The sequence below is a fragment of the Lampris incognitus genome, unplaced genomic scaffold (genome assembly GCF_029633865.1).
Source record: "Lampris incognitus isolate fLamInc1 unplaced genomic scaffold, fLamInc1.hap2 scaffold_211, whole genome shotgun sequence".
Lineage (NCBI taxonomy): Eukaryota > Metazoa > Chordata > Actinopteri > Lampriformes > Lampridae > Lampris > Lampris incognitus.
This window is the reverse complement of record NW_026611169.1, coordinates 19,103-45,547: the sequence shown is the minus strand read 5'-3', so window position 1 is coordinate 45,547 and position 26,445 is coordinate 19,103. Positions and strand designations below refer to the sequence as shown.

Sequence of the window (26,445 nt, the reverse complement as noted above, 5' to 3'; positions counted from 1 at the left end):
ATGGACTAACACAGGGCTGAGTGATTTGAAGCACTTTTCAAAATGGGCTAAGAAACACAAGTCAAGCAAAGCACATTTACATTGTGCTAATGAAACTAGCCGTGCTTGGTCAAGCTAACATAGCAGCACAGCTTGACGAGAGCTACGTGAGTGTGCAGAATCACAATAAGGAGGTGGACAAAAACCGGCACACTGTCAAAGCTTATAGACTGCATAAAATTCTGTGGAGCATTTGAACTAGCCCTTAGAGGACATGATGAGACTGAATCATCTGATAACCCTGGCGTCTTCCATGGTCTTGTAGATTTAGTTTTGTCGTTGGATACTGCAATGCAGGAGCCCCTAAAAAGGCAACGGTTTTCAAAGGTATGTCCAAAAATATCCAGAACGAGCTACTCGAATGCATGCTAGATGTAATGCAACTGTCATGTCCTTCTCATAATTATGAAAAATTGGAGTAAGCTATTTTTAGACATTGCTTTAGTTTATCGTGGGTGGTTTTTTGTCGCTTACTCGGGTTAAATGATTGCCCATTATTCATCTTTGAAATGTGTTGGCTACTGCGGCTTTATGTGGGCTGCTGGCTGGTATGTTTACAGGTATGTACTGTCTATTCTCTAATATAGTAGTAATTATTATACTTAAGTCTTTAATATACTTAATTATCAAAATAATGATATCAAAAGTGGGCATGACTAGTGACTCAGGAGCTGGAGCCAGTGTCCGCCCCACTAGTACTTATATGAAAATATGAAAAGCATCAAAATGACATCAGCGCCCTGACAGAATGGCAGAAGTTGAACGGTACAAAAGGAGATGGTGTCTGCATCTATATGGTGTGGATGAACAAGAGGGTAGGGATGTGAAACAGAAAGTATCCAGGATCTGCCAAAAAGTTGCTCCTGAGCTGAGAGAGAAATCAATGGAGGGAATTGATGTTGTACACAGGCTGGGCAGGCGAGAGAGCACAAACACAAAACTGCGTGCAATCTTCATCCTCTTCGCCCTTTGTTCTGTGAGAGACTTCATCTGGAAGAAAGCAAAGAACAGCACCTTCCTAAAAGAGAAGCTTCATTTCGGTGAGGACTTAACAAAGATTGAGAAAGATGCCAGGGCTGCTTTGTGGTCAATCGTTGAAAAAGCTTGTGAGGATGGTCAGAGGGCATACTTCGTGGGACCAAAGGCATTCATCAGTGGAAGAGAGAGCCAGCCTGGATAAAAAACTTTGCTGACTGAATGAACAGAGAAGGAAAGTTTGCATCACACCACTTTGAACACTTATGTTTGGCTACTATGATCAACTAAGATGTTTATGAGAAATTATTCGTAATGTTAGTGTGATTTCTCATGACAGGATTTATTCTTGATCAACATTTTTGCTCAGGCATATACTTATGCTATATATGTTAAAGGAGAATACATGAGAAAACAGCTTTTTTGACTCTTTTAACTTTTACAATATCAGCATATATTATAACAGGATACTATGGCTTCTGTGAGACCGGCATGTGATTTGTGTGAGAACTACAGACATCCAGTTTCCCTAGAGAAACACCCAAATCTGATGGTGACAAGATCTCACAAGTAGATATGACTAGCATCTTCAGCCAAGACCAAACATCTGAAAGTTTGAGTGTGTTTTTTTTTCTGTTTTGCGTCATTTCAGCTCAGTGTAAATACTGAACTTGAAGTTATGAACTTTTAGAAATTACTCAGATGCATCATCAAAGGTGCAAGTGGAATAATAACCACACAGAGAGAAAGCATTGCTTTTTACAGTTGAGGTCTTTACTGATAAATTGATGAGAAATACAGTACATTATATACAGTATTCACAGCAGTTAAGGCGCCATTAAAGGGAACATTTCATGCATGTAAATCTGAGTTGCTGTACAACAAATTACACAAACAGGTACAAAAACGGTATATTACATCAAATTTTTTTTCAACGGCACAAGTCACAAACTGTAAAAATAAATTTCCTCCCAATCAAAAAAGTACAAAAAAATGTGAGTACAAGCCATTTTCAGACTATATACAAAAAGTGGAAACATTGATAAACAGTGCTGCTTTAGCATTCAGCAGGCTATTCTCTTTTCACCAGGCGCATTTACACATTTACATGAGCATCACATTTGTCCTCCTCCAAGCAAGCTCTATATCCACCACACTCACATTTCCAATTAAGTTAAGTCAGTCCTTTAATAAGATTAGCTCAGTTGCCAAAACAAAGAAATATAAATACTTAATTTTAAAGTGCAGATTATGCCAGACAAATAGCCAGTTTGGTTTCGTAGCCTCTTCTCAAGTGATACCGTCTACAATTTTAGTTTTTTTTCCTTCTGGTTCCCTACCAAGGGATTGTGGGTAAACTGAGAAAACAAAACTATGTCTGTGAAATTAAACTATTGTGAAAATCATCTCTAAGCATGAACACAACTGTGAGGTTTCTTCTCTGTAGAAGTAACACTGACCTTTGACCTACTAAATCACACGCGTCCACGTCTTCTCTCCTTCACACCCACTTTAAGGGCGACATTCGGGATAATGGCTGAATTGATTATTAATTATTCTGTTAGATATTGTGATTATTAATCAAGATTATTAAGTCTCGTGGGGAAATAAAAGATATGCATGCGTTGCACTTGTTTGCATTACGTCTAACAGCAAAATCTTGACTATTTCCAACCGATTAAAATGAAATTAGACTTAATGTTTCTACAAGGTGTTAATTGTTCAATTGTTTGTTGTGGGGAATAAAATATTGTCATGTGAATCAGCCATACAACATTGTCCCTCTTGTATGTGTGTGTGTCGGCCCTGTGATGGCCTGGCGGCCTGTCCAGGGTGTCTCCCTGCCTGCCGCCCAGTGACTGCTGGGATAGGCTCCAGCATCCCCGTGACCCCGAGAGCAGAATAAGTGGTTCGGATAATTAATGAATGAATGAATAAGTATCCACTATTAATTATGCAGCCCTGATATCTCTCCTGTCACATCTGAACACAGAGACGTGTCGGAGCCGATATCTGTCTTGGTGGTTTTAGCTTAAAGCAAAGAGAGATTCTGTTATCACCAACACAGAATTACAGTTTGAAGACAGTAGTAAAAAAAATAAAAATCAACTTGATTTTGTTATCCGTTCATCCAGCGTGCTGGAGAGGGTGCACATAGCTCCATGTTAATTACAAGGGGGAGGGGCCAAAAAACAACAGTAGACTGATTATGAAGCGGTGCAGCTTGAAGCTTGGTGATGTGGAAAATTATTAAATTAAAAATTTATTAAACTAAATTAAGTACCACTTCATTAATTCATTTCCAGTATTATGATGTATAATAAAATGACTGATAATAAAAATTTTTTTAAAAAATTTGGAAATTAATGAAATGGTACATAAATTAATAATTTCTAATTTTTACAGTTTTTGAAATGGTACATAATGCAATTTTTTGAATTTAATAATTTAGTTGTGTGAGGGTATTTGTGTTAAAAACAAAGGTACAAAAGGAAAGAGACTTAACACACAACTCTCAGAAAACAAGGCCAACTTGCGCTAACCGTCATCACATTACACAAACGCTTTGCTACAACTTCTCATCCAATGCAAAACCATGGGTGGCCAAATCAATAACAAATGAACAAATTACCAAGGAAAATTAATTATAACGTGTAAATGTCTATTGTTTTGTTTTGTTATTGTCAAATTGTCGGTGCGTGTGGCGATGTTTAATTCATGAGTTGTAATCAAACCAGAACTCAGGATAACTATTGCTAACGGGCCGATTGTTGTGATACACATTTAAATACAAACAAAAATAAACCTGTCCTACAAGAGGCATTTCAAAAAGTTTGTTTTGGCAACTGTCAAATCTTCCAAGTGAAAATGTTTCACTTTTAATACAGAATCTGTAAGTAGCTTGAACTTTACTGAGCTACTTCTTTTATACTGCATAAAATGTACAGGGACACATCTCAGAGATTCATACAAGCCTACTGGTTTAGCCGTGTTAGACACTCACTGCTGTCTCAACATGGCCTTTATGAGCAGGAGGACGTCGGGCACACACACTCTCTCATACACGTGTGTTATGGTTGCGTATGTCTCGGCAGGTGGCAAGTCAGCATCACCACCACGAGGCCTACTGAATAAGGCAAACCTTTACTTCCTTTTATTTCTCTTTACAGGCGCCATCTTTAATTTTTCTCTAACACACACACACACACTCACTAGTGATATAGAACATTATGAAGTGAAGCATCAGCAGTGTAGTTAGCCAATATCTACCCTGAGTCAGCCAAAGCCCCCGCTCATACAGAATCATTAAGCAGCTTCTGATATTTATCAAGCTTCTCATTTATCAAGCGTCATTTTTGCCTTTCCAATTATGCTACGAGGGGTTAGGAGAGACATCGTGGGTCAAAGTTCATCAAAGTAGCGATGTCACCTCTCAGTTTGTCAGTGTCTAGTCAACTTTTTCGTTCATGTAGTTCCATTTACTTAAAAATAAATAATAGGATGGTTAGTGGTCAGTTTGGATGAAACAATAACGTGTAAAGGATGTCAATAATTTGAATATATCTGTCAAAAACCTAAGAGGGTAAAAAACAAAAAACAACCATGTCCCCTATTAGTAAATAAAAAGGGCACTCACACCATTCTTATTTGTAAAAAAAAATGCTGTCTCAGCCACATTTTGTGCTGATGATACAAAAATGTGGTTCACATGATGCATATTGTGCTGCCATAACGTTAGATGCTCTATTCGGTAGGTGCAAATGTGACCTTTAGTCTACATGGTAAACTGTGTATGACGAGTGTGCGTGCACATTGTATGTGCTATATGTATAAAGGTTTGTGAGTGCTGTGTGATGGTGGGAGAAGTGGCCCTCCTAGTGGCTCGCACTAGCCTGTCAAACTGTCATTCAGCAGCTCGTGGTCACACATTGTCCTGAAAAGCTGAATTTGCACCATGCTACAAAACACTGCCTGCAAAAGGCCATGCCTCCAGGAAGAGGATTAAGGCCGCATGTAAAAAAAAAATCTGATAATAATCTGAGAATTATCAGAACAAATTAGTATTTTGAGGTTAATGTTTAGTCTAAGGATACTCACGGCATCATTTCCATTCATCACAGAAGCGATGCTGTAAGAGCAGGCCTTGGTTAACAGGTGTGAGTTTTGTTGAATCTGCTGAGAGTTGGTTTAGAGAAGGTAGATTAAACAACGCTGGAATACAGTGAAGTCTAACTCAATGAAACAACTGAGCAGGTATGTCACAGGGAGAACTCCAGTGACATGCCTGCATCTGCACACCGGACGCTCTGAAAGCTGCTTTAGGCAGTGTAGTAGGTGATGCTGTGAGGAGGGCCGGCAGATGTACGAGTGTCGCTTAATGTTATTCTCTGTAACAACAGGTCAGTACTAATTAATTAATGCATTGGCTTGTGTTAATTTGGTTTCTGTGTGACAGCTGACTCTGGAGTATGCTGCATGGATTGCTACATCACATCCTGTGTACTAGTAAAAACAAATTCTCCTTGGCTAGATAAAATCTGAAAAAGATCTTTTTTTGTTTTTTAGATGTGTATGAATGCAATTGAGAGGCTTGACATATATTGATGTGTCCCCACAGTGACTGAATGACGTTGACAATTCTCTCACATCGACCTCAAACTAGTGTAGGAACATTCAAAGTGTTCTGCAGAAAGTTGTAATAAGACATTATAAAATATACAGAATTATACCTAAAATATATTAGAAAAAAATATTTGATGGATATTTTTCTCTGAATGTATACAAACAACCCAAAGAGTTACCTTGGCTTATCTTTATATTATAAATACCTGTATATTTAAATAGAATTTGTAGTTAAAACTTTTAGAAGAACCTTCCATTACTTTAAGACTATGGTAGTTTTCTTCTCTTCAGGGTACTGAGAGCAATACGTGGCTTTTCTAATGAGAAGGTGGAGGCCAAATACTCACGTGACACAGGAAACACTTTAAGTGAAACCCGGATAGAAGTAGAAAATCTAAGACCAATGCTTTATGGTGAGGGATTATATTTTTCATCTGTGCTGAAAGCTAAACCAGTCAATCCCAGGTTACTGGCAATAGATAAATTGGTCAAATTTATCTAGACGATCATGGAGGAAGATTGTTCTTCCACCATTTATTTTTCCTTTGAACTCTACAGAGACTATGATTTACGCCAACTGTTGCCACTTCTGTTATTCAAGCCAACTATATCCCATCTAATTGGCTTGTTTCACGTATGCCACTTTACTTCCCCTATTGAATACAACCAATCGACTCATTAATGGGATGCCACAGAGAGGTTGTCAAGCAAAAGCATAGACATTCTGACCCGGGTCTGTAGGGGTGCATGTCATGCACGTTGGGTGTGGTGGAAATGCTCTCCGTCTCTCTCCGCCCTCATCCCTGCATCCTCTCCTCATGTGAAAAGCGTCTGCTTGGTGGTGGTCTCGTCCAACAGGGCCTGGACGGTGATGCTCACCTTAACCAGGCCCTTCTCCTCCAGGATGTGGTGCGGCAGACACAGCTTGTCCTGGGAAACCGATCCAAGAGAGAAAAAAGGCACAGGACCAAAAAGGAGGTGGTTTGGGGGGGGGGGGTGCAGAAACAGATACAGATGTGGAGAGGCAGGTAAGGAAGAAAGGCAGAAAAAAAACTGAATGAAGACTCGACACAACAGTTAAATAAATATAAGACATCTCGTGTGTGTGTGTGTGTGTGTGTGTGTGTGTGTGTGTGTGTGTGTGTGTGTGTGTGTGTGTGTGTGTTTGCATGTACAGTGTGTGAATACCTTACATGTGGCATCACACAGACACTAAAAGAGAAGACAGCATCCCGAACTGGACATTTATTATTATAACACGCGTTCACACAGTCACATATACACCAGTTATAAAAAAACAAACTCCTTCCCTCACACACAGGATATCCATCCATGTCGGCACTATAAGGGTTTCAAAATAGTGAAGTTAATGTGGTAACAAAAACCAGAGCCAAGTATAACTGTGGTTTAAATAGCAAAATCTGAATAGATAGAGCAGAACCTCTCATCAGTGAAATCCCTCCCCTCTTGGCCATGTAAAGTAGCTCAATAAAACTGAAGCAAGGAATCATATTGGATGACTGAGGCGAAGGAATAATTTTGAACATCTGTAAAGTGCTGCAACTTTTGGAGGTGTGTGCGGCATCTACAAATGAAGGGTTGTGAATTCCAGTCACAAAGCCATCTTGAAAAAAGAGCAGCATGAAGAAGATGACCAGGAAGACACCATTCAACTTTTGTGAATTAACTTCAGCAGCCAATAAAATGCTTGCCTGGCAAGTTTACAGGCAGACATTGTTTTTGTGTGGGTTTGTTTTTGTTTTTTAAGAATAATGGTTCTGAGAATGGACATCAGCAACTATCAACATGGCTGTGTTTTACCATCGTCAAAGCAAATATTCTAAATATCAAACCACTTAAAGATAAATAGCTTAAGAAAACAAGTACATTCAACCTTATACAGTATAATTCATCTAGACACTATAGCCCTTCAAATGTTCTCTAAGACCTCCAAATACAGTGGCTTTGCATATTAACGTACATTAGGACTGCTTCTAGAGAGCTAATTGTCAACCATACCTGGCATAGACCATTTCCAAGTACTTCGAGAGGACAATTTTTGAGTAATAATAACAATAAAAAAGGATTGATGTCCCCCCCCACCTTTCTCCCCAATTGTACTTGGCTAATTACCCCACTCTTCCGAGCCATCCCAGTTGTTGCTTCACCCCCTCTGCTGATCCGGGGAGGGCTGCAGACTACCACATGCCTCCTCTGATACATGTGAAGTCACCAGCTGCTTTTCACCTGACAATGAGGAGTTTCACCAGGGGGACATAACGTGCGGGAGGATCATACTGTTTCCCCTCCCCTCTGAACAGGCGGCCCAACCCACCAGAGGAGGCGCTAGTGAAGAACCAGGACACATACCCACATCCGGCTTCCCACCCGCAGACACGGGCAATTGTGTTTGTAGGGACGCCTGACCAAGCCGGAGGTAACACTGGGATTTGAACCACCGATCCCCGTGTTGGTAGGCAATGGAATAGACCGCCACGCTACCCAGATGCCCAGAATTGATGTTTTTGAGCAATTTCTTGATATTGCACTCATACACAACAGCTAAGGTTATAGAGAAACTGAGAAGCAGTTTAAACTAACTAATACTGTACACAAAGTTACCTCATATTATATCCAAGTTCTTAACTCATAGACTATGGCTCTCATTTGTGCTCCACCATATCTGAATATTGGATAAACACTACCGTTAGAAAAATAATTAGCGTGGATACACGGGGGAGCCTTGACGTATTACATACAGGGATCACATGCTTAGACATTTGTTGCGGTATTTAGGAATCACCATGACGACAAAAATCCAAATCAGTGGCTGTAGTCGCTTTACAGGAAGTGACAACGACAATGTTTGGGTGTACTGAGAACCATTTGGTTACCAAGGTGCGAGCTTATGGTTGCGGCAGATGCAGATATAACCTTTGAATTGCTTATCAGAAAATAAAGACATTGATATTTCTGTTGATGTTTCTTAACTGAATGCAACGAGAGAACAGGAATGGTCAGTCCTTGTTAGGGTATCACAGATATAACATTAGAGGCCTATCACAGAATGATTGGCATGTGGTTACCAGTGGTTACAACAGTTCTCTGAAAATCTCTTCTCTACCAGCCAATTTGGTAAGCAGCTAACTGTTTAGAGCTCCTATTTTATTCTACAAATTAGGTTCGCTGATAGAAAAGTAAAAGTGCATGCTGACGAGTATGAATGATGGTATTTTGGGACAAAGTTTACTGCCCCGGTGACAATTACACTAAAGACTACCATTATTATCTGTACCTTAGTGGCAGAACTCAGGCTTGGTATCCTTTCACATCATAATTAAAGGCATCATTTAGAATCGTTCAAAGAAAAACTTTTCATTATTGAGAAACTTAACTTACTTTTTGTCAGGCCTTAACACATTCCAATGGGGTAAAAGCTTTAAGCACTAAAGCTTCAAAAACCACGATATATTCCCTTTTTGAAAATGGGACGATCACAGAATTGTCACATATATCTTAATATACGCCATTAAAAATACAGTTGCAAATCATGCTTTCTATCAAGCTAATTTTGTACTTGCATTATCTAGCTATTTTGCACTTCAGCAAATACATTTTCCTTGCTACATCCATGCCAGCCTTGGTAATGCTAGGCTGTAGGACTTCTTGCACTCACAAGTGCGAAAGGTAATGATGGTTGGGATGCACTGTCAATTGCAAAACGTTGTTCTAAATCAAATCAAATCAGCCTTTGTTTGTATTGACAGTATATCCTGAATAACCATTAAAATATGACTGTAATGTGAGCTTCCTGTTTTCAAAAATGAGATTAATCATGTTTCTGAAGGCTTAAATGATTGCCCCATTGGACTGTGTTAAAGCTCGGCTAGAAGACTTGGCGAAGTGGTAAGTTTCTCAATGCTGAAGCCATCAGAGAAGGTTTTGCTTGTATGAAACTAAATGATGTCCGATGATGTTTTAATGAGTGCTGGGTAAAAAAAAAAAAAAAGGAACCCGTCTTTTGGCAATCTTACAGTCCTCCTCCTTCAAACATGGTGGTGTGTCTTCTGCTAGGACCATTGATATCCACCATGCATTCCATGACAGGCTTCGATTGCCCTAGTATAACTAAGGATCCAACGTCTTCCATGATTTCAGTGGCAGCTGAAAACATTTCTGTGCCCACAGCACATGTACCGCAAAGGGAGTTAAAGTACCCCTGTTTTATGACAGTGATAAGACATCAGTGGGTTGATGACTTTTGAGTTACCACATCTCCAGGTCTGTGTAGAGTTTTATGGTCATTTTATTGCAAAAACACAATACTTCTGTGAGTGGATATTCTCCTGACAGGAGATGAGGTGAGCATAACAAACGAGGAGGCGAATAAGGGTACAGGTTGAAGGAGAGACATGGGCTCATGCTAACTCTGCAGGATAGGAAGCAGGAGCAGCTTGGGCAGGTAAGGGGGCAGTGCTTGCAGGTATCTGATAGGACCTTGCTGTTTTGGTTAGGTTAGCTCACTCCAACTATAGGCCACGAACAGCAGGAGTAGGCAGAACACGTGCACCAGGCTGGAACCAATCAGGTCCCAGATTTGCCAGGCTGGAGATGGGGTTTGAGTGGTTGCAGTAACCAACATGGGAGTGTCTGTCATGCCGGGGGCCGGATTTGGAGCTTGGCGGGGCTCTTCTTGCTTCCTATCAGCATCACTGTCTTGTTTAGTGCGTCTGCTCAGCACCGGAGAGGTTGTTTCCAAGGCAACCAGCATCCGCACAGCGGTGCGGACTGGCCGTAGGCGGCACTGGATGATGTCATATGGCGAACAGAGAGAAGACTGAAGCCCCAGTGAGGGAGGGAGGAAAACAATGAAATGAGGGACAGAAAGGAGGTAAGGTAGGAAGTATGAGGAGTGAAGGTTAAAAACGTATGCCGAGAAAGACAAACAAAGAGTAAGGACACAGGGCAAAGGTAAAACAAGTGAGGAAAAGACAGAAGGAAGGAGTGAGAGAAAAAAGGATGAAAAAATGAGTTATGGAGAGAGGATTGAAGGGAGGGAAGGAATAAAACAGAATAGAATTGACATGTAATCAATGAATCCAGAGGATAGGAAGGGTTGACAATGCATCAGTGTAGATAGAAAAGTATGTACATGATAAAAAATATCAAAAGTGAATCAAAATAAAAAGATGTTTAAGTGAAATAAAAAAAGGAACAGGTGGCGCACAAATGAAAGTGGGAACACCAATACAAAGAGAGGTAGAGAGGGAGGGGGAGAGAGAATTGGCGCGATCCAGCCAGAGAACAGAGAGAAAGAGAAGGCAGGAGGTTAACCAATGGCCACAGAGTTCAGGGGTCATAGACAGGGAGTGTAGAGTGTAAAGTGAGCAGGTAGGGCAGGGCAGGCATGGGTCAACGTGGCAAAAGGCAGGGCTGCTTTCTGAGAGAACGGGGTGAGATATAAACAATTTTGTTTCTTATGTGTACAGTATGATAATTTTCCTCAACTCTACCTTACTGTTGTGCTAGCTTGTCTTTCCAATTGCCGTTGCATTCTCAACTCCATCACCCAACAAACATTAGCGCTACAGAGGAAACTGAATGTCTAAATGTGACAGTGCTGGTGCCTTTCTCTACCAATGTGAACTATGCAGGAATTGTAACTCGTGACCCTGGCAGTGTCAGCGCCACACTCTTATCCAGTCAGCTACACAGTAAATGGACCCCTAACCTTGGTGACGTTATTCTCCTCTCTCAGTAAGCAGACCATGCCAAAGTATGGGAAGATGTGAGAAGCAACTGATGTGAGTGCCAGTGCGCAACAGCTAAACCAACTAGCTTGCGGAGGCTACGGCACATTAGCTTGCAGAAGTGTTACCATTTCAGTCAGTGTGGCCAACTGAAGTAAACTTCAGCTGTGTAGCTAGTGACATAAACAGAGAGCCTTGAAGCCAGCCAGCCAGCAAGCAGCAGCAATGGGAGTCCCGAGTTCAGCCGTCCAAATTCACTTGGTCTTGGTCGGGTAGGTCTGATGAGTTCTCAAGTAAGCGAGCATGATAGCACGGACGTCAGTGAAATCAAAAGAATATAAGTCTTCAGCTTTTGGTGTTAGTCCTGATCATTGTTAATGCCACGTAGCCAAGATATTTCTAATAAATCAATTAAAAAAAGTTACCAATATTTAAAACTGAAACACTTAATTTCTTCAGTTGTCCAGCAAATTAAACTGAACTAAATTGCCCCAGATTTGATTGCACTGATCTTAACTAAACTAGAATAAGATAGGGCCTAATTGAAACTAGACTACAATAAACAAACAACACCAAAAAAACTTACTTAAATGGCAAAACCTAATTCAGATTTACCATGAAAATACACTTAATACTGTTTAAGAACTGTAAAAGAAATGTAAGACTGATGACTAAATTAGCTTCTTTGTGTTGTTTGGTATTCTAGCCATGATAGATTCCCTTTTTTAACTACACGCCATAATGCCTATGTGCATAAGTATAGGGCCAGGGATTTTTTTTCCCGCTTATATTTTGCTGACCTGAACATGTCTAGCACATGTTTGTATACATGAGTTAAGTGTGCATGTGTGTTTGAGGGTATCAATGACTTGCCTACAATAATAATGTAAGGTAGACGCATGTTAAATACTTGATGGAGGTTCTGTCCCATGGCTACCACTGTATTTAGTACTAATGCAGGAAAGAAACTGGAGAAATGTGTGAAAAGGTACTTTTGCAAGGGCCTCCCAGCTATTCTCAGAAGCTTCTTAGAATAACAACAGAGAGAAGGTGTAATGGTGAATGTATTAAGGAGGGGAGGCTAGCGAGCTGACACACTCAGTGATGAGTAACTTTCTACTTGCAGAGGCAATGTAAATATTATGATATTTGTAACAGGGCTGATTTATCATGCACTATTTTTGAACTCATTTAAGATTTTGCACACGCACGCACGCACGCACGCACGCACGCACGCACGCACGCACGCGCGCACACACACACACACACACAACGCTAGAGAAATTGTTTTGAGAATCCTTCTACACTAGTGTGGGATATAGTTGTGATTGAGCAGAGTGGCTCTTTAATGGTAACCATTGCAATATATACAACAACACATACTCATTGAACCAAGTAAGCCAGTCTCCCGTTCAGAAAGAAGGAGCCATTACATAAACGCTCCGGTCACACACAACTTTGTCCCTTCAGTCCAGATGAAAGTTGGAGCCAGCTGAAAGTTCAGAGGTCATTTCATGTGGTATGGAGGAAGCACAAAGCTAAAGCAGCGATGATGTCAGTGTTTTCTAGTACAGCAATGATGAATCACTATTAAATGCCCTTCACCCTCTTTCTAAAAGGGCAAAGAAAAGGAGAAGGCTGGCGGCTGTCTGGTTTTTAGGTCTTCAAAATGAAGCCAGACTCTCCAAGTCGGACATATAAATTTCAGTTAATTTCGTATTTATATTAGTTAAATTTAGTTGAATGTTGGGAAGCAGTGATTCTTTATCTGAGGGTCCATACCCCCGATTTTCCTGGGGGATGATTTCTATAATCTGAAATATGCAATGTGCAAATTAATAAGCAGGTTTCCTAACCTTTGTAATGGTTTCAGATACCAAGTACTTCAATAATTTTTCCAAGTAAAACGTGAAAATAAAAACCGTTATGTGGTGTCAAAGTTCACCATTCTGTGCCTTTCTACCTGCAATAAGTTGACCAAGTAGGCATTAACTCTTTCTCTTGAAAAGGTTGAGAACACCCGTTGAAGAGAAAATCAAACTGCCAGCGTTCATCCCAGCCTTAGTTCTTAGTCATTATACTCTGGCCCGATACTAGTTTATGTCATTGGTGTCCTGCAAAAACCTCTTATCTTCAATTTGTATCTTAGTCTTGCAAAATATCTCTACAGACTCGCGTTCAAAAAATGGGCAATATTGACCAGTTGTTCTTAATTCCTGAAAACACAGAGAAAAAGGTTTTGCAAGACTCCAACAAAGTGTATTCTGTAGAAGGTGCAATGCCCATTCCACAATCAACTGATTCCAGATCGTCATGACAAAGACTCAGGGCTAATGCACAGGTATTTCAAGTTGAACTAAGTTTTACTTGAGCCTTGTCAGCTGATCTGGAATCAGGAGCAAGAGTAGAGCTCTGAAGCCCTCCATGGTGAAAATGCCCCCGCAAACAGGGAATGACTACAGGTTATAAGGTAGAGAGGAGAAGTTTGTGCTTGTAGGATGCTGTTTTGAATCCCAGACTGTCTGGAAGACTCTGGCCAATTCAGGGAGCATGAATGAAAACTGCACCACTCTCCCTGAGCAAGAAGTGTCAGTGTGCCCTTGACTAAAGCAGTTAACCCCATCAAACTGAGGAGAGGATCAGCGATCAATGGTAAGAGACTGTGGGTTGTACTGGGCAGCCCACAGTGAACAGCAGTCGAACACTGTGTTTATACCAGGCTGCCTACTAGTGTGAATGTGTGTAGTGTTATAAATATTGGTGTGGCTAAAAAAGATACGTGTGCACAGCAAACTTTTCATGAAATTAATACACAGAAAAGGGGGGGGGTGAATCTGAATTGATGGGATTTGAAAGGTGGTAAAATTGGAAAGGAGATTCCACAAGTTCAGCCTTTTCGGGGCAACTTCACCACACTCCCCAGAGCTCTACAAGGGGTCAGGGGTATTGCATAGTGGTGTGTGGTCTTACCTCTGGCACACCCATCTTCCTGCAGGCGTCTAGGAAGTTCTCCACGTTTCTCCGACACTTGGCCATGCTAAGTTTAGGCTAGTGGGGAGAAACACACACACACACAAAATCACTAAGTTCACACAAAATCAATACTGTATGGCCATGCCTGGTATTGTGCGCTCATGTATTCGCACAAAAACTATAGCATCAGCATCCCCTGAGCAGTCTAGCATCCCTGTATTAATGAATGACTGCTTTGGTATAGCACTTTTCCAGTCCTTGGACATAAAGCTCTTTATTATGAATTAACTGTGTCTCATTACTGTATGTGTAGGAATCAAACCCCTACTTCAGGAAATATTACTGCCATGGTCAAGTAATACGCTGCCATATCACCAGGAGCTCTATCAATGAGCTACATACGACCAATGACCAAGGTATCACCTCTGCATCCCCACTCTTATTAAACCTCTGGTCCTTGCACTATCGATCAAACAAGTTAGATAACCTAATGTGAGGGTAAAGTAATGGGACAGTGTCACAGCACCTCCATGTACACGTTCATTTTTTCGGGGGTGCCATTGAGTATAATCCCCCAATTTCTTTAGGGGTAATGTGTAAAAGCAATGTCTTGGACGTACCACAGCGGGGGAGGGAACATGGATGCTGGCAACAGAACGCGGGCGAATGTGATTGGCCAGGTGGCAGAGCACCACCCCATCCATCAAGGAGGAGCCTAGGTCTTCAGGAAGTACCACCTTCAGTCTGCTTTCAATACTCTGTGGAAGGAAGGGGTAGAGGAGGGGAGGGGGGAAGAATAGAAAATAGTCAAACAACAGTAAACCCTCTTACAGTTTATTGTTGAGAGCCCTCACAGACAGAAAGAATTTTTTGGCATATATGTTCTCCATGTGTGCACATGTGTGCAAAGTATGCATCGAGGTCAAAAACTGACACCAACACACACACGTACAGCCACAGAAGTAGACACGCAAACAAACATACACAAAGGTTAACACAAATACACCAACACCAATAAACATAATCAGCATTAGTCATGGGCAATTAGCGTGTAAAAAAATGGTTGTGTGTATTCAGGTTTTTCATTTCTACCAATCACTATAGGCGATTTCACTTATTAGCAAAACGTTCAAAGAGAGGAATTAACTACTTAGTTGGTGCAGTAATTGGTTTACCTTTCACACTCACACACACACACACACACACACACACACACACACACACACACACACACACACACACACACAGTCCTCCACCACACATAAATGGCCATTGCTGGTCTGAATACAATTATAGACAATTACGTAAATCAAACTCACATCTCGGAGCTGCTCCATCAACTCCAGTTCCTCCCTGAGCTGCTCCATCTTTCGCCTCATGGTGAACTGAGGGTCCACGGACTCCAGACTCTTGTGGCTTCGCAGGAACACTACCACCCGGAGGAGAGAGGAACAAAAACAACAACACCAGACAGCATATTAGGTAAAGGTGGCACGTTTACCGGGTAGGATCAAAATAATTCAAACACCTCTTTAGACTATTAAATAGAGTAGCAGCATTTATGCTCATAGAGTATGAACTATTAAAAAGGTATCACACCGTATATTTATCCTGTATTAATACACCAGTGGCAGCCATGTTAACAGTCTCCAAATGTGCATTAATACTGTATTTGAACTATAGGGGTAACATTAGTAGAATCTACCCCGTGTTCATCCGTCATTGGAGACAGACAGTAGAGACTTTCATCCTGCATCTATTCTATATTTACTACAACAACGGTAGCTATGAAAAACTCAATCATACTGCAAAATACCAAGGACATGTGAAGCATATGTGACCTATGAAACAAATCTATATTTAACCACGTCTTTTGCAGCCATCTGTATATGCATTTACACTTAGTTTCTTGCTGACACGGAAATCTCTCTGCCCAATGAAAGATGTAAGAGCGCTTACATAAATGTACACTCGCATCCACTCGTGCACTCAGTGCATTACCCCGTTTGAGCGCTTGCGGTGTGGTAGGAGCAGTCATGTGCACCGTGGAGCGAGTTTTCTCTGAGCCACTTCTACGCAAAGAGCCTGCAGGCTCATGACACACTTCCATGAAGCGCAGTGGCCATTTTTAATGACAAAGGCTGTATGCAAGACGTTCATGCATATGAAAAAGAATGGAAGGTCTGTTTTAGCCTTGAGAGCCAGAGACTTGTGACTAGAAGGATGAAGGTCTCATTCCTTCACCAGCAGGGAAAATCTGTGTGTGTGTGTGTGTGTGTGTGTGTGTGTGTGGTGATGGGGGGGGGGGGGGGGGTTAACGAGAAGAAATGCTCTCCCATCCCCGAAACCAATATGATACCCTTGAGCGAGACATGTAAACTACAGCTGTTTTGGTAGAGCTGTACAGTGGAGCAGCAGGAGATGGTAGCTGTACTAGACAGCACTCAGGTGTGTTATGTGCTCTTTGTATTTATGTGAAGCAGCTTGATGCTTTAGAAGTGTGTGGACCCCGTCAACCTTCCCCCAGTAATTTAAAGTAATTCTTTTTTTAAGTTGCTGCATCAAAACTGGGGTGGGTGTCTGAGTGGGACACTTACACATCATGACAGTCTTGTCAGATGCAGATCTTATTATACCTTATAAGTATGATGTGCATCTCTGTAACACTAAGCATGTTGTTTAAGATGACACCACAACTAAACCATGCACTCAGTAATTATGTATGTTTAAATGTGAGATTCAGTAAATGATAGCTGGGAGTTATAATATTTTCAATAATTTCCCCTCAAAATCCACTGTTAATGATCTCACTTTTAACAAGCTGTCCAAATCAGGGCTAGATATCTGTATTTCCATTTAACTCTATAAAAAAAGCATCTTAGTTGTACATCATGACATCATGTCAGCATGGCATTTAGGTTCACCCCAGTGTGTTTTTTCAGTGTTTTAGAGCTGACAGCAAGTGGAAAACATGTTTTTTCTGAGTTGTACGCTGCAAACACATCAATCAATTAAAAAATAAAATAAAATAAAAGATTTTACAAACACTGTGTGGGAGGAAGAGATGCTGAAGAGTGAGGGTGAAATAGGCTTGGCCTCTTACCATATACACTGAACCAAAACCAAAAGAAAACCCGGTGAACACACACACACACACACACACACACACACACACACACACACACACACACACACACACACACACACACACACACACACACAGGCACACGCCATTCCCCTAACTGCCAAAGGGTGTATCATCTACCTCTTCAGTGTCCTATTTTCAACCAGCATAAATCCTCCTTTTGTGGGGAAATCGCCAGTGTCTGGGCTGGGGAGTGAACACTGAGCGGCCACAAGAGGGAGCCCAAGGACCACTGAGAACTACGCCTCTTCCCAGACACGGAGGGCTTGGTGGAATGAGCAGAGGAAACAGAACTGTCTGGGGTGTCTCCAGATTAAAGTAATATATGTTAATATTCTGTTAGCAAGGTTAGGTCTCATCCTGCTGGATTTTAAATGTTTCAAGTTAAGTAGTTGAAGATGAGAAATAAAGACTGTCATCCCCAAAGAGGATGAAAAAAAGAAACTGACATAAAAGGACATTAAAATTTATCAAGGAGAAAATGGGTAGGGGAAATTACATAAAGAACATGTAATGAAAAATATTAACCATGTATGAATACCATATGGATTTATACTGAATCAACACCAAATAATACATTAGGTTAAAGTTAACAGCTATAACGTAGGGGAGGAAAGGAAAGTAGAAGAAGGGAGGGTAGATACAGGAGACAGAATTCACCTGACTGTTGACTTGGCTATCAAGAGACTGCACACTGCAGCACACACACACACACACACACACGCATGCAAAATCACAACTACCCAAGAGGGCCAGTCTTAAAGGTGGCTGTACTGATAACGACTCAAGTTCGTTATCACCCCTCTGTACTGTGTGTGTGTGTGTGTGTGTGTGTGTGTGTGTGTGTGTGTGTGTGTGTGCAAGAGTGCATGTGTGTGAGTGTCTGCATGCATGCATCTGAGTGCTTAGATAGATCTTGGGGCACTAAAGCGCCTTGACTCCAATCTCATGTCTCTGTCAATCCTGTCTCTCAGTCTTTCTGATTTAGTTTTCTCTCAGTTTCTCTCTTTCTATCCCACACCCCTACGCTTGCATCTCTCTCTCTCTCTCTCTCTCTCTCTCTCTCTCTCTCTCTCTCTCTCTCTCTCTCTCTCTCTCTCTCTCTCTCTTTGCAATAAACTATAGTTAGTTCCATAAATGACAGTAAGTCAGCCTCAAATCCAAAAAAACACTGGCAGAGACCTTTGGATCTGTCTCAGCAGACCACCCATACTCTAGTGTCTCACTGTTACACAAACACACGCAAACACACACACCTCTCTCAAGCACACGCTCTCTCTCTCTCTCTCTCTCTCTCTCTCTCTCTCTCTCTCTCTCTCTCTCTCTCTCTCTCTCTCTCTCTCTCTCTCTCTCTCTCTCTCTCTCCCTCTCTCTCTCTCTTGCTGTGTCTCGCACACACCCACACACACACACACACACACACACACACACACACACACACACACACACACACACAAATGAAGTAATAACAGTCTGCATGTGCTGTACTCTGGGGCTACAATTGGGTGACATGAGGTTTCAGTGGGTATAGACATGCAGATAGAGAAGCAGATCCAGAGAGGTAGAGGTCAATATAAACAAGCAGAGAAAGGAAGATGTAGCCATAGAGGCAGAAATTGAGAAATGGAGCTGTTATTATAGTGAGTGGTGAAGACAGAAATGTAAAGCGGGGTGAGGGAGAAATAACTACAGGCAAATAGTTCCACCTTGTCTTGTTCATAGTCGTTTTATTATCTGCTGTTCTAGCTCTCGTCTCTCTCTCCCCTTATGCGCGCGCGCGCGCGCGTGCACACACACACACACACACACACACACACACACACTCTCTCTCGCTCTCTCTCGCCAGGATCTTCCTGTCCTCGTCTTCCTTTCCAGCAGTCACAGTACGCAGTATGTGCACATTAAACTGGATGTTATTGTATCAATCATGTCACAGCTCACTTTTTCTCATTCTTCCTTCCAATTCTCTTTCTCGATCTATCTCAGACTTCATTTTTTGTTTGCACTCTCTCGCTCACTTTCTCTGGTCTCCATGAGAAGAAAATCCTGCCATCTGGACAGTTTCAGGCCACAACAACTTTGCTTCTGAACACCAAATGCTTTTGTGTTTGTCTTTCCCTTTTGTGTTCAGGGGATATTTATGTGAGTCTGTTAGGGTTTCCAAAGTTTTGTTATCATTTGTCCAAATAAACTGTACATAAATTTAAAAGCTTCCATATACCCCCCCCAACACATAAACCACACTGCTGCCTCTCTCTTCACCTTGAGGCAGATGGACAAGAAAGCAAACATACAGAAGCAGTGGTGACTCGGTTATTGTTTCCAACAGGAACAAGACTTGGCTTTGTGGGTACTGCACCTTCCACTCCCCTGCAGACTGTGCAGTAAAACCCTTCTGATACCCTCACATCATGTGTGATGTTGAGAGTACTGGTTCAAAAATAAACACTATGAATTTTGAATTATATTAAAAGTCATGGCGTCTAGGTGGCGTAGTGGTCTATTCCGTTGCCTACCAACACGGGGATCGTCAGTTCGAATCTCCGTGTTACCTCCAGCTTGGTCGGGCCTCCCTACAGAGAAAATTGACCGTATCTGCGGATAGGAAGTCGGATGTGGGTATGTGTCCTGGTCGCTTGCACTAGCGCCTTCTCTGGTCGGCCAGGGTGCCTGTTGGGGGGGGGGGTGACGTGATCCTTCAACGGGCTACATCCCCCTGGCAAAACTCCTCACTGTCAGGTGAAAAGAAGTGGCTGGTGGCTCCACATATATCAGAGGAGGCATGTGGTGGTCTGCAGCCCTCCCCGGATTGGCGGGGGGTGGAGCAATGACCGGGATGGCTTGGAAAAGTGGGGTAATTGGCTGAATAAAATTGGGGAGGGGAGGAAAGGGGGGGGCCATAAGGTCAGGTTAGATAAAAAAAAAATAGAGCTTTGTGAGAATGAGCAGAGCATATGTATTTAAAAATCACTGACCTGATCAATGAAAGCTGCTCACATCCTGACAAGGAAGGTTATTTTGTGCACCAAGTCTGGCAGAAAGACATAAAAAGAAACATATGCTCTTGCTCTATAAACCAGACTAAAGTGAAATGGCATTAGGAGAGGAAAACATTTCCAGCTTATGTGAAGGGTTAGTGCATTATGTTGAAATGACTGGGCTTTCTGTACTTTCAACAAGAAGAAGCCCTGGTTCACAGCCAAACTCAGGCAGCTTCGTCAAGCCAAAGAGGAAGCCTACAGGAGTGGAGATAGCATCCGGTACAACAAAGCCAGAAATACACTCACAAAGGAGATCAGAGTAGCAAAAAGGTCCTACAACGTTTTTTCTGCCAACAACCCATCATCAGTCTGGAGTGGTTTGAAAGCCAATACCAGCCTCAGGAGGCCATCCCCCCACACTGCAGGGAACCATCAACTGGCTGACGATCTAACTGGGTTTTACTGCAGATCTGAAAAGCAAACTTTCACATCCCTCACACTCTCTGGCCACAACATACAATCAACTGCACCCCTGCCAGCCCCTCTCCACTCCCACCAAATCCCCACCTGCACTCAGGATCTGTGTAGAGGACATGCACCAGTTTGCCAGAGACAGAAGACCAGGAAGGCACCAGGCCTGGATGGCATGTCACCCTCCTGTCTGTAAGCCTGTGCTGACCCAGCTGGCCCCCATTTTCACACTGATCTTCAACAGATCACTGGAGTTGTGTAAAGTCCCCTCCTGCTTCAAGAGTTCCACTATCATCCTGGTCCCCAAGAAACCCCATATCACAGGATTAAATTACTACAAGCCCATTGCCCTAACATCTGTGGTCATGAAATCCTTTGAGAGAGTAGTGTTAGCCCACCTGAAGGAAATCACAGTCCCCCTGCTCAACCCCCTGCAGTTTGCCTACTGAGCAAATAGGTCAGTGGAGGATGCAGTCAACATGGGATTGCACTACATCTTCCAACATCTCGACGCCCCAGGGACATAAGCAAGGGTCCTGTTTGTGGACTACAGCTCAGTATTCAACACCATTGTCCTAGATATCCTCCACTCCAAACTCACCTGGCTCACTGTACCAGCTCCCATCTGCCAGTGGATTAAAAACTTCCTGACAGACAAGAGGCACCTGGTGAGGCTGGGGAAAATCACATCCAAGTTCCAGACAATCAGCCCTGGTGCCCCCCAGGGATGTGTGCTCACCCCTCTAATCTTCCTCTACACAAATGACTGCACCTCAGGTGACCTGTCTGTTAAACTCCTGAAGTTCGCTGACGACACAGCCATTGGCCTTATCCGGGATGGTGACGGGTCTGCATATAGACGGGAGGTTGATCAGCTGGCCCTCCGGTGCAGCCATAACAACCTGGAGCTGAACACACTCAAACTGTGGAGAAGACAGTGGACTTCAGGAGGAGCTCCCTAACACTGCCCCCCCATACTCAACAGCACGGTGTCTGCAGTGAAAACCTACAGATTTCTGGGTTCTACAATCTCCCAGGACTTAAGGTGTGCACGCAACAAAGAAACAAACATTAAAAAGGCCCAGGAGAGGATGTACTTTCTCTGCCAGCTCAAGAAGTTCAACCTACCTCAGGAACTGTTAATTCACTTCTACACTGCAATAATCCAGTCTGTTCTCTGCACATCCACCACTGTCTAGTTTGGATCATGCACCAAACAGGACAGGGACAGATTACAACAGACAGTTAGGTCTGTAGAGAAACAGAGTGAAGAAATGGGTTTAGATTTGGTCAGAGTCATCTTTAACAAATTCAGCCTCGATCCCAAGGCCATCTTTTAATCTAGTGTTACTTCCTGGTTGAGCCTGTCTGTCTGTGCCTCCCCTCTCCTGCATTTATCTATCTGTCTGCCTGTATCATTATGTATCCGTCTGTCTCTTTTCTATACTTGTTTGAGCCTTTCTTTTCCTCCATGAGTCTGTCCTGGGTGAGGTCCAAAACCTATTTTCACATGCTCACACAATCCCCATAGTTCAGTCAGTCCATCCGTCTGTGTCTCTCTTGCTAACCTCTTGGTTTCTACACGAACTCATTTTGTAACTCATTTTCTGTGTTGCCCATCGTTTTCCTACCGACTTTCCCTCCCTGCCTCCATCTCGCTTCCTCTCCCTGCATCACCTCATCAAAGATTGAAGAGAGAGCTGAGAGCACAAATAGCTGTCACCCCTAATAAAGTGACAGATGAACTGCATTGTGTTAGAATGGGAACATGGTGGGGTCTTTGCATCCATCTCTATTGATGTGACAGAGCGTGCATTGCCTATGACTGAGTACTGTGCGAGCGTGTACACGTGACAGAGAAAGAGGAAGAAAAAGAGTACATCTGTGCTGTCTCTGAGAACAGACGTCGTACAGTTATATAAGTCCCCTCTTCCTATTTCTCAGTGAACTACCACTGTACTGTTGTTCCGCCGCTGAAAGGAACTGTGAGGAAAAGTCAAGTTCTAGCCACTGGGAAGCTACGTTAGACTCTGACTCTCGCCTTCCAAAACAAGTCCTATACTCCCAGCTTCTCACAGGACAACGTGCCCCGGGAGGTCAAAAGAAAAGGTATAAGCATAACATCCAAGCGAACATCAAAAAATGCCACATAGACCCTAAGAACTGGGAGGACACAGCAACCAACAGGGCGACCTGGAGAAAACTTGTCTGGGAAGGAGCTGTGCTTTATAATAAAGATCTCCGCCATGCTGCAGAAGACAAGCGCAGACTCAGAAAGGAGGGAGTTTCCACCAAAAGGCCCAAACAAATCCCATGACTACCACCGCCCACCCCTGCCCACACCGCACTAAAATATGCGGCTCCAGGATCGGCCTCTTCGCCCACCTGAAGGCTCACAAGGACCAAGAAGGAGGACAGTCATACTCAACCCCGAGTGACCACCAATGATGACGACGCTAGAATAAAATAAAGATTGTACACAGGTCCAATACAGGATGAAATATAGGTTAGGAGTGTGACAGTGATCTTCTACAAGGGCCACCACTGTGTACAGTACTTACAGAGGATAGATACAGGATAAATACCGGATGGGGGTATTCTACAATGGTTGCCACTATAACTATTTTTGAGTGAGAACACACACAGGCACACATGTGCACACACACACACACACACACACACACACAAACACACACACACTACAGTAATTGAAGCCAAAGTCCTCTGTAGCCCCAACTATCATCACTATCTTCTTCTGTACTGTATCTTAGGATCTCTCTTATGCTTGTCAATCATTGCTGATATTACATAGCTCCATCTCCAGGGACTTTGCCTGCGGATGGGGCTACATAATATCAGCAATGACTGACAGGCATAAGAGATCACAAGGTACAGTACAGAAGAGGATGGTGATGATGGCTTCACAGCTACTGTATTGTGTGCACATGCATGCGTGCGTGTTGTTGTTGTTGTTGTGTGTGGTGTGTGTGTGTGTGTGTGTGTGTGGGAAGTGTGTGTGTTCTGACTCACAAATAGTTATAGTGGCAGGTGTAATTTAGTTCAAGGTACTAAGTATGTCACCCACCAAGCATCCTCAACGTCATCAACTACAAAGCACATCCAAAACAAATAAATGAGTTTCTAGGCGGCACACTGGGTTTGACTTAGCTATTACTATATCAATAACATCATTTTACAATAAGATGGGCGATGCAATGACAGTAAACATTGCTAGAGGGAATATTTGGAGATTTTTCTTTTTCTGTTTAACACAGTATATAGGCTGAATGCATACTGGAGCAGCATCCTGGATCACAAAGCAGGGGCAGATACAAAGGACTATATTAATATTAGCATACTAAGCACCACTCTCATACTCACCCCATCCACCCTATCGCACACTCCTCTCTTTTCCTCTCCCAACACTCCCTTTCCTTTCTTTCCCTCACCCAAATTCTTCTCTACCTCTCCATGCGCTCACATTCTCCATTTCCCTTACACCTGTGCCCCTCTTTCTTTCCATTTTCTTTCTTCCTTCCTCAATTCACCGTATCTCTCTCCCATTCCTCCCAACCCTTGCCCTTTCACTCCTCAACACATACACAAACAGACTTACACTTACACACACACACACACACATACATGCACACCCCACTTCGCCATTGTACAATTGATAGATAGTATCTCCTCGAACAGAGCTGACTTAGCTGAAAGTGAAAAGGGTCCTGTGTGTGTGTGTGTGTGTGTGTGTGTGTGTGTGTGTGTGTGTGTGTGTGTGTGTGTGTGTGTGTGTGTGTGTGTGTGTCTCACACAAGATTGGGTATTTTGTTATATCCTGTAAGGGCACAAACAGTCAAATTAAAAGTGTGGATGGAAGAGAGGGTGAGAGAAAGAGAGAGCGAGAGAGAGAGAAAGAGAGAGAGCGAAAGTGAGAGAGAGAGAAAGAGAGTGAGAGAGGCGAGCGAGAGAGCGAGAGAGAGAGAGAGAGAGAGAGAGAGAGAGAGAGAGAGAGAGAGAGAGAGAGAGAGAGAGAGAGAGAGAGAGAGAGAGAGAGAGAGCGGTGAAATAGAGGGGGAGCCCAGTCAGACTAGTGGCCTTGAGAGGAAGCCTTCAAGGAATGAGTATGTATCTTCAAAAACAGATTTCTAGCTCTTGGCTATAGTATATGTGTATGTGGACTTTAATTCACCATTATAAATAATTAGTGGCTTAGGCTAAAGCTAAAGACACCAGTTTTCTCTTCCGCAAACTTAGCTGACAGAAATGCTAAGTAAAGGACAGCATATCTCATGCCTCTTTTAACAGTACATCCGTATTTCCACTAATTGTTCCCAGATTGTATTTGAACTGATGACCCTCTGATCGCAAGTTCTGATCTCTCGCCTCCAGGACACCCAGTCCCTTTGAGAGGTCTCACAGGCCTCACACTGAACAGCAAACTGGTCTCAAATAATCTTTGGTGGCTCTTCATATTGAAACCATAGTGAGGGCCAAGGGCAGTGTCTTGAAGACCCCCATCATAAAGAAAGCCAGACAGAGAGAAACTTCATACTCCCTTGTCAAATCAAGTACTTAAGATATTTTGATATCATTAGCTATGCAGATACTCTTTTAGTACATGGCGTTAGACTGGTAGTGTTTTTCTACTTTTTTTTTTCTTTGGATTTTTTCCCCCAACGGACCAACTCTTTACCCTTGCGGAAGTGCTGAGGGAGGCATGGGAGTTTGCCCAGCCTGTCTACATGTGATTTGTGGACTTGAAGAAGGCTTATGACCGTGTACCCCGGGGCACTCTGTGGGGGGTACTGCAGGAGTATGGGGTACCAGGGCAGTTGCTACAAGCCATCCTGTCCTTGTGCAACCAAAGTGAGAGCTGTGTCCGAATTCTCGGCACAAAGTCAAATATGTTTTCGGTGGGTGTTGGATTCTGCAAAGGTTGTCCCTTGTCTCCGATTCTGTTTGTGGTATTCATGGACAGGATCCCAAGGCACAGCCAAGGTGAGGAGTGTGTCCTTTTTGGAAATCTCAGAATTGCATCTTTGCCCCCTCGCAGATGATATGGTTTTGTTGGCTTCATCAGAATGCGACTGCAAGCATGCATTGGGGTGGAGTGCCGCTGAGTGTGAAATGGCCGAGATGAGAGTCAGCACCTCCAAGTCTGAGGCCATGGTTCTCTACCGGAAAATGGAGGATTGTTCTCTCCGGGTTGGGGATGAGTTGTTGCCTCAGGTGAAGGAGTTCTCAAGTATCTTGGGGTCTTGTTCATGAGTAAGGGTAGGATGAAGCAGGAGATTGACAGGCGGACTGGTGCATCAGCAGTAATGGTCCGTTGTATCGAACCATTGTGGTCAAGAGGGCGCTGAACCAGAAGGCAAAGCTCTCAATTTACCAGTCAGTCTTTGTTCCAACCCTCACTTATGGTCATGACCTTTGGGTAGTGACCGAAAGGGTGAGATCGCAGATACAAGCAGCTGAAATGAGTTTCCTT

General features: G+C 42.8%; 1 protein-coding gene across 1 annotated transcript in view; it reads right to left on the bottom strand.

Annotated features, from left to right (window-relative positions):
* Positions 1 to 3,039: 3,039 nt before the first annotated feature.
* LOC130133015 (leucine-rich repeat and calponin homology domain-containing protein 1-like) overlaps positions 3,040 to 26,445 on the bottom strand; it is a gene marked incomplete at its 5' end in the record, with an annotated part of 42,275 nt that continues 18,869 nt past the window's right edge. Inside the window, 4 exon segments of the mRNA XM_056301898.1 lie at positions 3,040 to 6,567; positions 14,358 to 14,435; positions 14,981 to 15,118; positions 15,680 to 15,789. Coding sequence (XP_056157873.1) covers positions 6,454 to 6,567; positions 14,358 to 14,435; positions 14,981 to 15,118; positions 15,680 to 15,789 — 440 coding nt within the window.